At 40.1% G+C, this 14,969-nt stretch overlaps 1 protein-coding gene and 1 long non-coding RNA gene across 2 annotated transcripts in view; both read right to left on the reverse strand.

Moving 5' to 3' along the window:
• LOC121399513 (ankyrin repeat domain-containing protein 31-like) overlaps positions 1-4,173 on the reverse strand; it is a 29,992-nt gene extending 25,819 nt beyond the window's left edge. Inside the window, exons 1-2 of the mRNA XM_041580506.1 lie at positions 3,445-4,173; positions 491-663 (exon numbers count right to left, since the gene is read on the reverse strand). Of these exons, the coding sequence (XP_041436440.1) occupies positions 491-663; positions 3,445-3,945 (674 nt within the window). The 5' untranslated portion in view covers positions 3,946-4,173. The remainder of the gene's footprint in view (positions 1-490; positions 664-3,444) is intronic.
• A 1,009-nt stretch (positions 4,174-5,182) lies between these two features.
• On the reverse strand, positions 5,183-14,910 carry LOC108707263. The gene is made up of 4 exons (XR_001934258.2): positions 14,813-14,910; positions 8,318-8,469; positions 7,779-7,819; positions 5,183-5,296 (listed from the first exon to the last, which is right to left on the reverse strand). It is a non-coding gene; the product is annotated as an uncharacterized LOC108707263 (long non-coding RNA).
• Between the last annotated feature and the right edge of the window lie 59 nt (positions 14,911-14,969).

The following is a 14,969-nucleotide window of genomic DNA, read 5'->3' on the forward strand; positions in this document are numbered from 1 at the left end:
ATAAACATGAACTTACTGCACCACAAGCCTAATCAAACAAATAATTTATGCTTTCAAAGTTGGCTACAGGGGGTCACCATCTTGTAACATTGTTAAACATATTTGCAAGACTAAGACTGTGCACATGCTCAGTGTGGTCTGGGCTGCTTAGGGATCGTCATAAACAAAGCTGCTTGAGTTCTGCATGGCTGGGAAGTAAGGCGGGGGCTCCCCCTGCTGTTCATAAGTATGATTGTTTCCCTGCTCAGCAGTTAGGGACTGTCTGACAATTACTATCCACAGCAGTAAATGAAGGGAGAATTTCACTGCATACAGTCAGGTTTCTTATAAAAACGGTACACATATTTTTTAATTAAAGTATATTGGAGATGGGTTACTTTTTCATTATAGAAAGTAAAAAATGGGATTTTATTTTTTTGCCTTTACATGCCCTTTAATAGAAATTATACATATATTTAAAATATTTTAGCAACATTTTTGCCCTGCCAACCTGGCATAGTCTGATGGAATATGGGTCCGTAAGGACTTCTCTCCTTTAATCTCTGAATTTAAAATGTTACTTTCTGTGCATGGCGCTTGCCCCACAGCATTACTTTTTTCTTCCTCTGGAACGCTTTTTAAATACTTTTGTACATTGTTATCAGATTTTAGGTTTTCTGAAACCTGCAAAACAGAATAAAAATGTATTGCACATGCATGTACAGTATACTTGTTGATTCCAGTGCACTGTATTATGTACCAAATAAACTTTCTTTGGAGTATTCTACATTAAAACATTACATATATTTATATTTTGGAATTGGATGAATGTCTTGTTGAACTGTTCAATACCTTCTTCCTGTTGGTGTTAGTTACCAAGTTCCACAGAGGGTCTGAAAAGTTACTTGTCTCTTCTTCTGTAAGAAGAACAATATAGCTATATACCAGCAGAGAAATGCATCCTACATTATGGGGGTTCTTTACTAAACTCATGCAAAAATCACAAAAAAAAGTGATTTTTTTTTATATAAAATCGAACTTTTAAAAAATCACGAATTTTTAGGAATTTTTTTAACCCCGAGGATGGAAAAGTCTGAATCAGAAAATCCGGCATCTCAGACCTGTTAAGGCTGCATATAAGTCAATGGGAGAAGTCTCAATGATTTTTTTTTTGTGTGGTGGTTTTAGTGCAATACCCTGAATTTTTCAGCGTTTTCGGGCAAAAAAACATAAGAAATCTGAGTTTTCGGGTGAAGAATCTGAAAAAATCTTAAAAATCTGATGAAAGGTCCAAAAAAAACGTGGAAATCGGATTTTTCACAATTTTTTCGGATTTTTCCCTGGAAAGCGTATTAATAAATAAGCCGAAAACATTTGGTGAGAGTTTTTTTCAGAAAATATTGAGATAAATTCGGACTTTGATAAATAACCCCCTACATGTGTTATTCACAAGAAGCATACTGCCATCTTGTGTCTGTATATTATGCAGCAAAATGTGTCTTATTGGTTCTGATTCTACAGCATACCCTAATGCCTGCCTGATGTTTGCTGTCTTCCCAGACCCCACTATGTTGTCTTCTCTAACCCTGACCCATAAGCAACATCTGACAGCAAGAACTCTTCTTCCAACTATACCTGTGTATTGGTTTCCAGCCATAATCACTAACAAGATTTAAAGGGGCATTATCTGGAAAAGTAAAATGTAATATAGGCTTCAGCATACTGAAATAAGAAACTTTCTCGATTCGGTTATTTGAGTGAGTTCTAATTCAGGAAAGGAAACTCCCCCTATAAGATATATTGGATCTAACTGTCAATAAATATCCTAACTGCTGCATGAAGACAGAATGAAGAGAAACAGTTGCTGAGAGAGGGATAGTGAAGATAAACTTGATTATTTCAGAAACGATGCAGAATATTTAATTGATTGTAATTAGAAAGTTTCTTATTTCAGTATGCTGAAGATTTCTTGAAACACATTTACAAGGACAGTGTTTTGGGTCTCATTTAATAAGGCAAATGCAAAAGCGGGGCTTTAGGTTTTCTTGCACCCAACACCATTGCTCCATTTGCACATATTCATACAAATAGAGTAAAAAGAGTTGTAAAGTACAGCACCTCTTGTTCTTTAGTCCTACGTTTTTGCATCCACAATTTCAACCAAATATTTTTTCTGATTTTTGTAACCAATAACTATATTCAAAATCTACAGGAAAAAAACTATTTTTGACAATTTGTTGAATTTTTCATCTGCTGATGAGTCCCAGGGCTTGATTTCAAAGTCATGTTTAGCTATGTGCAATAAAGGATGAAAGCAACTATTTTTTTGCCAGCAGCATTTTGTGTTTCCAAGAAATCCAATTATCACCAAAATGAATAGGCAAATAGGACTAATAACGCAAGGCTCAGTGCCTTTATTTAACTTAGGCCTACAAAGTATGGTGGTAGTGTTATGGAACAGAGCCCTGTACTTACTGTATCTTCTATTGAACCCACCAGTGTTATGCTCTACACCTACGACAGTGCAGTGCAAGGTACAAAGGGGGTTGTGTAATAAAAGGCACTAAGTTTGCCCTGGGGCAGTAACCAATAGCAACCAATAAGCAGGTAGAATATACTGGTCACCTATTTAAATGCAAACATCTTATTGGTTGCTATGGGTTACTGCTCCTGGGCAAACTTATATTACATATGGGGGAAAGTGTGAAACTGCATTTTGCACCCATTTATTGTACTTTATATCCAGCCCAATACATATTGGCTTTCCTAGTTTATACATGAAACATAATAGATTGCAACTAGGGTTGCCACGTTTCCAGAAAATTTTTACTGGTTAGTGGTGGGGGTGGGAATAAAAGGGGCAGACCATGATGTAAAGGGGTGGTCGTGATACAAAAGGGGTCGAGCCACGGGGTGACTGTGCCACAAAAGGGGCGGAGCCACATTGCGCAATGTTCAGAAGATGGAGAAAAGGTATGTTTCCAGCGGAGGGCCAAAGGCTTTTGTTAAGGGAATTACAAATTTACTGGCAACTACATTGCCAGTAAATTTGTAATACCGGCACCGAACTTGCCAGGTGTTTTACCGGCTAGACCAGGTGGCAACCCTAATTGCAACTTGTGACTTATTTGGCTATATTCCTCAGCATGCCCATTATGTATCTAATAAGGGGATGCCATTTGTTTATTTTTATTAGGTATGCACCGAATCCAATATTTGGGATTCGGCCGAATCCCCAAATCCTTTGTGAATTTGCATATGCAGTAAAGGAAAAAAAATATTTTGTGATGAAAAATCACGTGATTTCCCTACCTGCCCCTAATTTACATATGCAAATTAGGATTCGGTTCGGCCAGACACAAGGATTCGGCCGAATCTGAATCCTGCTGAAAAAGCCAGAAGCTGAATCCCGAACCGAATCCTGGATTCGGTGCATCCCTAATTTTTATAGCTCTCCTTACTTACTTCTTGGCTACTTTTACAGTTATGATCCCATAAAAGACTGTTGATTTCTATAAAGGCTTCATCCAGTTTACCCAGTACCGCAGGGTTTGCCTTGTCCACCTCAGGCCCTTCTGGCCAATGATCTGTACATGCTTCAGTTTCTAACAAGTTTATAGCTGCCATAAGTTCGGAAGCAGCATTACTGTCCTCTGTTGCAGTATTGATACATGAGAGGTAATGTTCGATCTCCATTTCTGTCAGTAGGGTTAATTCACTTCCTCCAGGGGATTTGAGCAAATCAGAAATATGTAATTCCTCAAAAGAACTGGGGGTTAAGGTGCTGGTTTGTGGGACTGTTTTGTCTCTCACTGCTTCTTCTTTAGCAGTTTCATCAGTATTATGACGCAGATATGCCTTCTCCAGTGTCACTATCATTTCCTTTTCTTTATTTATATATGTTGTGACATTGCTACAAGGAAAATTCAACCCCAAGGATATAGTGTCAGGGCTGGCCTCCTGCATCCAATACAAAGTAACAGAAATAATGTTATTTTATACATCTGACAGACAACTGAATCGATTAGAATTTACTAGTAAACAGTTGTTGCTATAAAGTGAGGATTTTATCTTGAAATCAGTTCATTCACACGTTAGTGTGCTTCTCATGTCTACAACCCATGTTAACAAAGACTGGATCATATTAGAATGTACAAAGTTCTTTGTCTCTCTTAGAGACACCCTGAACTATCCTTTAGTTCTTTAACTTAAAGGACTTGTTCAGTATAAAAATAAAAACTGGGTAAATTGATAGGCTATGCAAAATAAAAAAATGTTTTCAATATAGTTAGTTAGCCAAAAATGTAATGTATAAAGGCTGGAGTGACTGGATGTCTAACATAATAGCCAGAACACTACTTCCTGCTTTTAAGCTCTCCAGGCAGTAACCAATCAGTTACTTGAGGGGGGTCACATGGGTCATAACTGTTGCTTTTGAATCTGAGCTGAATGCTGAGGATCAATTACAAACTCACTAAACAGTTATGTCCCATGTGACCCCCCTTCAAGTCGCTGACTGACTCAGAGTTAGAGTTGGGTTCTATTATGTTAGACATCCAGTCACTCCAGGCTTTATACATTACATTTTTGGCTAAATATATAAAAAAAAAATATTTTGCACAACCTATCTATTTATCTAGTTTTTATTTTTACACTGAACTGTTCCTTTAACATGGAAATCAATACCTGCAGTCTATGGGTTGTTAATTTACAGGCTTTATTTGGACTATAATTTGGACTGGAAGTGACTTTGGACAAAAAAATATTAACATCTTAATAATATCATCTTAAAGGAATTGTTCAGTATAAAAAATGTAATATATAAAGGCTGGAGTGACTGAATGTCTAACATAACAGCCAGAACACTACTTCCTGCTTTGCAGCTCACTTGGTTTTCACTTATTGGTTACCAGGCAGTAACCAATCAGTGACTTGAGAGGGGCCACATGGGTCATAACTGTTGCTTTTGAATCTCAGCTAAATGCTTAGGATCAATTGCAACTGAACAGATATGTCCCTTGTGGCCCCCCCATAAAGTCACTGACTAACTCAGAGTTAGAGAGCTGCAAAGCAGGAAGTAGTGTTCTGGCTATTATGTAACACATCCAATCACTCCAGCCTTTATACATTACATTATTGCCTATCTAACTATATTAGAAACATTTTGCACAGCCTATCTATTTGGCCAGTTTTCATTTTTACATGAACTGTTCCTTTAATAACGTCTTAATAATGATGGAGTATTACAGAAATGTATATGAATTACTCACGTCATAGGTGGGTAGTGATAAATGTTCAACATCTTTTGCATTAAAACCTAGAGAAATGTAAACTTTATTTAGAACGTACAATAATGTATTTGGCCTGCACTGTTGAACTCATCCAGCAAGTGTTTAAAATGCGGGGTTAGAAGCACATGTATGTAATGGATTCAACTTTATACTATAATGCCAATAGCATTAGAGCTTAAAGGTATATACATAGAAAATGGTACAGTAGCCCTATGCATAACTGCTAACTAATACAAGTTATGTTGCCCAAATTTACCCTTGCATATATGTTATTTGTATTATTATTATTATGTTATTCAGTTGCTGGGTGTGCTGATCTATAATAGGGGGCTCTCACCCCCTATAATAGATCAGAGAAACGGCGTTGATGCATTACAAGAGTGCTATAGGGGAGAAACCAAGCATATCCATGACAGTAGATTGCTAGGGGGAGAGTTGTTTTGAGCTGATCCATTAGAGGGCTTCTAAGAAAGAAGCTATGTGATCTACTACAGGTGGTGCAGAGAACACATGAAGCTTTGGACATGGACAAACATGCTATGTGGATTTATTTTTAATGGAGAACTAAAGCCTAAAAATAAATAATGCAGTTTACTTCTGCACCAGCCTAAAGGTTAATCAGCTCTATAACAACAATAATTCAAGCCTTCATGTATATTATTAAGAGACATATCTTGTCTGCAAGAAAATATGAAAAATTATTTTGTTTGGAGACTCATTTTCTTGTGCCTATGGAGCAAAACAGGTACATCCCTGTACTTTAATAATCTTCAGAGCCTTCTCCACCAATTCTATACCCAGCAAAGCCAAAGGAATAGAAAACGGCACACTAAATGCTATTGTCAGTGATATCTTTGCAAAAATCCTTAATTATTGTAGCTGAAATATTCTGTGAAATAGTGATTCTGACATAGGAGTCTGTAACTTGAATCAAAATTGGGCTGAGGTTATGTAAACATGCAACATGCTGGATTGAATATCTATTGCCCTTTAGGTCTTTGCCCTTGTTCCACGCTCTATTTGGTTCCAGTGTGGGTGTATAACGAAGGGCTCTGGAGAGGGCAAGGGCACCAAGATGGGAATGTCTGTAAGCAATACTAAACTATTTATTTTAAGCACTTTTTGTGGCTAATAAGAGGGGTTAAACCCCCTTTTCACTTCACAGTGTGAACAGCTCCTGTGTTAATATTTACTCACAATTGACAGAAAGTCATTGATCAGCATTTATACTTACTGCTGCTTAGCTGTCTAAAGCTCCCCATAGACGCAAAGATTTCTCTTGCCAAACGACCGATTTTTGGCGAAGTCCGACCAATCCGTCAAATTATCATGCGGTTAGTGGGATTCGAACTATCGTTCATCTTACGATTTTTCATCCGACATCTGTCCGAAAATTGATCGGCCAGGTTAAAAAATCTTTATAGGTCCCAGTGCAATCTATCTATGTTTGCAGGGACAAGCATGCAGCTCCCCTTTGTTTTCCTGGCAAATGGTCTTTTTAGTTGATGGACAATTCGTACAACCGTTTCGAGATTATCGTGGTCTCACGATGACGATCGGATCTTTTAAAAATCTTTACATCTATGGCCAGCTTTAGGCTAGTGGATCTCGGCCTGCTTTTCTCCACAGGCCGAGAATCCACTTTTTGCTCGATATGCCTGCACCCGGATAAATTACCTCTGCTCGGGTGCAGGCACTAGCCTTAAGTACTGATACCCATAGAAAATAAATGTGTTCAAATGATTAAAGCAGTTGCAATTATCCATTTTCAGCGACAGATTAACTCACCTTGATTTGTTTCCAACCAAAGTAACAGCACGGTCACCCAATTGTTATTTACCCACCACCACTGAAATGAATCAGAATTTCACAAAAATAAGCTGTGCAGGGAACATGGTTGGGGGCATGTCTGTGGTGGAACAGGGGTGTTTCTATGGACTGAAAGGATATGGCTTGGGGGGGATAGGGCATGGCTAAGATGTACCTGGTTATCAATACAACTGTGTTGCCATGTCTGTACTCAAAAGCTAAACCTGTATAATCATGAGGTATTAGAGTATTTCCATATAAAATCTGTGCCATGGACATGCCATCGACTTTAGATTTTTGCTTCCCATCAAAGTCTCTTGAATGGAAGTATAAAATGATACAAGCAGGGTTGCTACATAAAAATATCCATATACTGGTATGGGACCTGGGGTCTTCCGGATAACGGATCTTTCTGTAATTTGGATCTTTATACCTTAAGTCTACTATAAAATCCTTCAAACATTAAATAAACCCATTAGGCTGGTTTTGCTTTCAATAAGGATTAATTATATCTTAGTTTGGATCAAGTACAAGGTACTGATTTATTATTACAGAGAAAAAGAAAATAATTTTTAAAATTTGGATTATTTGGATAAAATGGAGTCTACGGGAGACGACCGATCTGTAATTCGGAGCTTTCTGGATAACGGGTTTCCGGATAATTGATACCATACCTGTATTAACAATGTCTTTTTATACCTGTTTTTGGTGTCAGCAAACCGTCGTCCTTATAACATAACCTTTAAAAGATAGAGAGAATCAGTTTACTTTTAGTCAGAGTGACCTTGTTTCTGGAAGTCTGAGCTCAACATGTTATTTTTATAGGGTAACCACAAAATAAAAAAAAGCAGTGGCCCAAGACTGGATCAAATAATTAATATGACAGAGATTACGGTGTTTAGTTTACTTGTCCTTTCACATGGGGCACTTTATTGCCTGGGGGAAGATCATCTCTCCCAAAAATATCAGGCCCTTTATATTAGTTGGAATCAACACACATCAAACATATTACATGTGGCAATCCTGGGTAATCAACCGAAACTGCCCAAAAAACCATTTTTAAGTGATTACCCAGGATCGCCGCATGTAATATGTAAGTGGGCAGGTATTGGCTGATGTGTCAATTTTCCACAACAACTGTATATGAGGAAGGGTGTAGCAGCCCATTAAAAGATACCGATTATTACTTTCTATAGATATATTTTATAACGAAAATTCAATGATATGAAGGGTATTACCTATTGGGATATGCATCTTCTTTATCATCATTTCCAGAAATGTAACCATCTATGAGAGTTTCATCACTGTCATAGCTTTCAGGCTCATGCCTCTCCACTGAATGACAAGAACTTTGCTCTATTTGCTGTGGAATGTTCAGAGACATTTTCATCTATAACAACAAAACATTTTGAGGTTTACTGTGTAAATGGTAAACATTTAATTGAATAAAGAACATTTTGGATACATATCATTTACAATACAATATGGCAGAGATTCCATAGCAAATGCTTATCCTGTGCACTCCCCCGACAGTCAGGAGTGGCAGTTCCTGCTTCTTCTGCAATCTGGCAACTTTCTGATAGGTAACCATTGCTTAAGCCACTATTCCCGTTGTGAATATACATGGAATTGTCCTTGTTGTCTTGGGTGTGGGGGCACCACATTGAGAATGGGGAGGCCGAAGAAGGTCTAAAGACAAAAATATTATCCCCCAACGAAAGAGTTGGAGGAGTGTTTAAACTAGGCAAGCGGGGTGGGTGAGATAAAGAATTATGGGGAAGCTAGGGTAGATGGGGCAGTGGGATTAGTAAGGGGTCATGGAGGAGGAGTGAGGGAGGCATACCATTTACCAGCTAAGGAGGTCCCTCTGTTACAAGGAAAACAAACTAATACTAACTTAAGATATCATTTTCCACTAAGTAATGTAAATTTCAAAAGAAAAAGTAGTAACCTCCGCTGTATGCAGACAAATGCAAAATTTTATTGTCATGTAAAATGGGAAAGTTAATTGCATGCTCCAAAAACTATGATATAATTGGTATCGCTGAGACCTGGTGGGATGAAACAAATGACTGAATTTTTAGGAGGATGAGAGGGATTAAAAAATGTGGAGGAGTGTGTTTGTATGTAAAGCCAAGAAATAACTATTGCTGGCACTGGTGAGGGAGTGGAATCCTTCTGGGTAGAGATTTTGACTGGGCAAAAGGTTACAAAGAAAATTATCATTGGTGTGTGCTATAAACCACCTCATATAAGTGAAGAGTATGAAGCCCAGCTAGTCTTACAAATAGAAGCGGCTTTACAACTAGGTCAAGTTATTACTATGGGTGACTTCAATTATCGGGGGGTTGCCAAGACAGAAAAAGATAGTAGGTTTGTAAATATGCTGAATGACAACTTTTTATTCCTGCACGTTCAAGAACCTACTAGGAATAACTCTCTTTTGGATCTTGTAATATCTTCTAAACTGAACTCAACTCTAGCATTTGTGTGGGTGAGCATTTAGGGAATAGTGATCATAACATGGTCTCCTTTGAGATTCTGTTGCAGAAGCAATTCTATAAGGGAGTAACTAAATCACTAAATTTCGTGCAAAAACGTGCAAACTTTGACAGTATAAGGACATCTCTCAAAGAGTGGTGGTAAATGGAACATTTTCTAATTGGACCAGTGTTGTTAGTGGAGTACCGCAGGGCTCTGGACTAGGTCCCTTGCTTTTCAACTTGTTTATTAATGACCTGGAGGTGGGCATTGAAAGTACTGTTTCTATTTTTGCAGATTATACTAAATTGTGCAGAACTATAGGTTCCATGCAGGATGCTGCCACAGTGCAGAGTGATTTGTCTAAGTTGGAAAACTGGGCAGCAAACTGGAAAATGAGGTTCAATGTTGATAAATGCAGGTTATGCACTTTTTCAAAAATAATATAAATGCAAGTTATACACTAGATGGCAGTGTGTTGGGAGTTTCCTTAAATGAGAAGGATCTAGGGGTTTTTTGTAGATAACACGTTGTCTAATTCTGGGCAGTGTCATTCTGTGGCTACTAAAGCAAATAAAGTTCTGTCTTGCATAAAAAAAGGGCATTAACTCAAGGAATGAAAACATAATTATGCCTCTTTATAGGTCCCTGGTAAGGCCTCATCTGGAGTATGCAGTGCAGTTTTGGACTCCAGTCCTTAAGAGGGATATAAATGAGCTGGAGAGAGTGCAGAGACTAAGTGCAACTAAACTGGTTAGAGGGATGGAAACCTTAAATTATGAGGGGAGACTGTCAAGGTTGGGGTTGTTTTCTCTGGAAAAAAGGCGCTTGCGAGGGGACATGATTACACTTTACAAGTACATTAGAGGACATTATAGACAAATAGCAGGGGACCTTTTTACCCATAAAGTGGATCACCGTACCAGAGGCCACCCCTTTAGACTAGAAGAAAAGAACTTTCATTTGAAGCAACGTAGTTGGTTCTTCACAGTCAGGACAGTGAGGTTGTGGAATGCACTGCCGGATGATGTTGTGATGGCAATTAGATTCATATATTTTTTTATTATTTGTGGTTTTTGAGTTAATTAGCTTTTATTTCAACAGCTCTCCAGTTTGCAATTTCAGCAATCTGGTTGCTAGGGTCTAAATAACCATAGCAACCATGCACTGATTTGAATAAGAGACTGGAATATGAGAAGTCTGAATAGAAAGATGAGTAATAAAAAGTAGCAATAATATTATTCCTTTGTAGCCTTGCAGAGCTTTCGTTTTTTAGATGGGGTCAGTGACCCCCATTTGAAAGCTGGAAAGAGTCAAAAGATAAAAGGCAAATAATTAAAAAAAACTCTAAAAAATAAATAATGATAACCAGTTCTAAAGTTGCTTATAATTGCCCATTCTATAACATACTAAATGTTAACTTAAAGGTGAACCACCCCTTTAAGTTATCCAGCAGATGGCAGCAAACCATATGGTTGGTCCTGTAATAGATTTCACTATTTTGGGTTTAGGAAGACCCTCTTTCTCATGAACATCTGGCGACAGTACAGACCTATAATAAAGCAGGTGTTTCCTCAGCTCATGCCCAAGTGGGTACACTGTTCTTGGTATATGTGGTAGCTATAGGTTAGGACACAATCCAATAGCCTGATTCAGCTTTATTAGCCATCAAGGTTGGCTTGTAGCCCCACTGGAGGCTATTATTCAGTACTTGATATTATTTAGTACTTGATATTAATGTTTAGGTTTATGTTAGTGAGAAAGAACCTACGGGAACTGCCAGTAAGGACAGCTGGGAGCAAAGACTGGGAGGTCTAGGGCCCACAAAGACTGGGGGGTCTACATCTAGGATCCCCCACACACCCCCCCTCTACATCCCCCTTCTGGCACTCTGCCCCAACTCAGGAGGCAGCAGGTCTGGGCCCATTGGGTTGTTCCCCGGTGTCCAGTAAGCCAAGTCTGACCCTGGCTGGAAGTAGTTGCAGTGCTGGACACAACAGAGGAGTAGGGAGAATAGTACTTATCAGATGGCACCCTCTAATGATTCTATGAACTCTGTCTGTGTATTCCCATGCTGCACCACTGTAAGATCCAAGATAAGAGGATGTGTTTGTGTGTCTCTCAGGAGTGTAACATTTGCCAGTAAGGTCCATCAGTGATAGTGTGTGAGGCTGTACTGCAGTTCACTCATATTGTGCTGTGATGAGTGATGGACACATTTATTCACCAGGCATGGATATGCAGCAAATTTCCACAGTTTGTGTGTCAAAATTGCCGCGCGTCAAAATGATTCAGACGCCCATTGACTTTAATGCATTTGGACAAAAGAGTCGCGCATGTAAAATTGTCAATAGGCAATTTTTTCACCGTTTCGCGAATGTTTTCGGAGTTTCGCTAATTTTTTGGTGAAGCGAAACGGGACAGATTCGCTCATCACTAGCTGTGACAAATAAAAGATCTTCCTTGGTTCATTGCACATCTCTGTATGTGTCATTTTCACAGTAAAAGATTCTTTCACGGTATGTACTGTGATGGAAGTTTACTAACCTAGGTGAACCTATTCCATACCCCACAGTTTGGAAACCAATGCTCTAGTCCCAAAGGCCAAAACAAAGTAAGGTGGCAAAGATGTGGTGTGTGACTGGTGGTGGCGGCACCCTTACCTCATGGGTTCCAATGAATCTACTAATAACTTGTGACATTAGGGGAACAAGTAATCCAATGTTTCTGCTAGTTTGTTTCTCAGACATAGAGAGTGTCTGATTGCATGTGCAGGCAAGGCAGGGGTTGCCACATATTTACAATATGCCCAGCACTTATATTTCCTCTCATCGTACAGGCTGTATTAATTACACAAAAATAACATCTTACACTGTATTGACATCTGTGCGGTTTTGCTCTGCACTTCTGAAGCTGCATGGAAGCAGTTACACTAAATGATTTTGCAAAGGTATTAACTCACCAAGTATTGGAAGAGGTCCAGGTGCACTGCCCCAAAACTTCAGCTAACCAGGCGGATCAGAACCGTAGTGCAGTAGAGCAGGCACTCAGGGAACAGTCTTCCAGACAGACGTGTAAAAAGATTGTAGTTCATTTGCTACACTAAGGAGCAGATTTACAAGTTTTGTATCTCACAGACACTTAATCATAGTGTCTGTGAGATACGAAATGTGTAAGGCTTTGCCTTGGTGTAACAATTCTACTACAATCTTTTTACACGCCTGCCTGAGCAGAGTCGGACTGGGGGGCCCACCGAGACTGCTGACTTAGGGCGCCCACGTCTCCCGTCCCTGTCGCTAAACCCCCTAGGGCCCCCTGGCAATAGAGCAACTCCAGCTGCCCCCGCCAGGGCATGTAGCTTTCTGGTGCAGGAGAAGAGGTGGGACAGCGGGGACACATTGCAGCAGGGACTGGGTCCGACCCTGTCTCCTGCCTGCTCTACTGTACCACTGTTCTGCATAGTAGCAGTATCAGACTGGGGAGTTCAGGGCCCACCAGGGTTGCCATCTCAAAGCTCCCACACCATGGGGTGCAGTGGTTCTCCTATGTCCCTCGGTTGTCTGGGGTAGGTAAATTTTTTGGAACCCGTACCCGACATGTACCTGCAACCTGCAATCTGCAACCCGCACTCGCAACCCGCATTCTTACCTGCTTGGACCTGCAACCCACTATTGAGAAGACCCGCGACCTGCAAACCCGCACCCGGAACTTTTACCCGCAGGTTTTTGCGTGTAACCCGCGGGTACTCGATCCGCTGCAGGACTCTAGTCTGGGGCCCACTTGGACTGCAACTGAAGGGCCCTTTTCAGTCATCCAACCTAGCCCCAATCACCCATGTGAATTTGCAGGTAGCAGGTCAGTGCAGGGGAGATGCTATGTTCTTGGAGGGGGCAGGACCAAACTGACAATGTGTGGATTCTGGCAAATGCTGCTGTAAGATGCCACAAACAGTCACTATTTAGTGGGCTGGTGCAGTGTTGGACTGGGACACTAGGGGCCCACCCAAAAACCTTTGACTAGGGGCCCACCAATTCATTTTAAACAAGGGGCCCACTCTTAGTACTATTATTCTTCCTCTCCTCACTCAACCTCTCCTAGTCTCTTTTCTTTTCACACTATAATCTATTATTCAATATTATTCAATCTATTTAGCCTCTTTGTTCTTATAGAAATAGGGAATGAGCATGAAATAGGCCAAATGTTTAGCAACATGAGGGCCACTGACACCTGGGCCCACGGGGAGTTTTTCTGGTATCCCTGTGGGCCAGTCCGACACTGGGCTGGTGTTTGGTAGGGATGCACTGAATCCACTATTTTGGATTCGGCCGAACCTCCGATTCCTTTGGCCGAATACCGAACCGAATCCTAATTAGTATATGCAAATTAGGGGTGGGAAGGGGAAAACCTTTTTTACTTCCTGGCTTTGTTACAAAAAGTCACGCAATTTCCCTCCCTGGCCATAATTTGCATATGCAAATTAGGATTCGGATTGGGCTTGGCCGGGCAGAAGAATTCGGCCGAGTCCTGCTGATAAAGGCCGAATCCTGGCCAAATCCTGAAACGAATCCTGGATTCGGTGCATCCATACTGTTTGGGCCTATGTGTATTTGAAATGCCAGGACATATTTTGACTCCCAGACCCAGTCCAGACCATGGCGGGGGAGTGAGATGGATCCACCAGGTTTTTTCCCAGCGCCCCACTCTGACACTGAAGTCAGCTGATTAACAGACCTGGAGGAGAACAGACTTGAGCCAGATTTAATGAACTAGTCATGAGCAGAAAAGATAAACTGACACTCCTGGAAATACCAATTACAACTAGGAATACCTGTGACAATGTTAAATTACTGTATACAACAGAACCCCCATTTTATGTTTTTCAGGGGACCAGAAACAAAATGGCGTAAAATGTAAAATAAGGGAAATGTATTATATGCATAATATATATAGGTGGGACCACAGAACAACAATGTGAAATGAGGGAAAACATAAAATCAGGGGATGTAAAATTGAGGTTTCACTGTATTGACATTTGCTCAGAATTACATTTTCCTTCTGGCAAAAAAAAATAAATAAACGTTTTTTGAGTGGAAGCGCCCCTCTGAATGGAAACACTGAGTGATGAAAAAGTTTGGTTTTAAAAAAGCCGCATTTGAAAAGGAAGAGAGTAATATCACCAGCAGCCACTTTGCCATTAGGTCGCGGCCTATTTGCTCTAGTCTCTGCTCGTGCCATATTCTCCATCATCTCACCTCTCCCTCCGCATCCCCTAGTTACCCATCCGCTGCACTCATTGGCTCTCAGGCAGTGAGGAGAGATCGTGTGTTCTCCTGCAAGCCTTTACATAGATTCGCGTTGCTACGGCAACTGGAGTGACGAGACACGAGTCATAAACGCCCATTGGCTCTT

Source organism: Xenopus laevis, chromosome 1S, assembly GCF_017654675.1.
Source record: "Xenopus laevis strain J_2021 chromosome 1S, Xenopus_laevis_v10.1, whole genome shotgun sequence".
Taxonomy (NCBI): Eukaryota; Metazoa; Chordata; class Amphibia; order Anura; family Pipidae; genus Xenopus; species Xenopus laevis.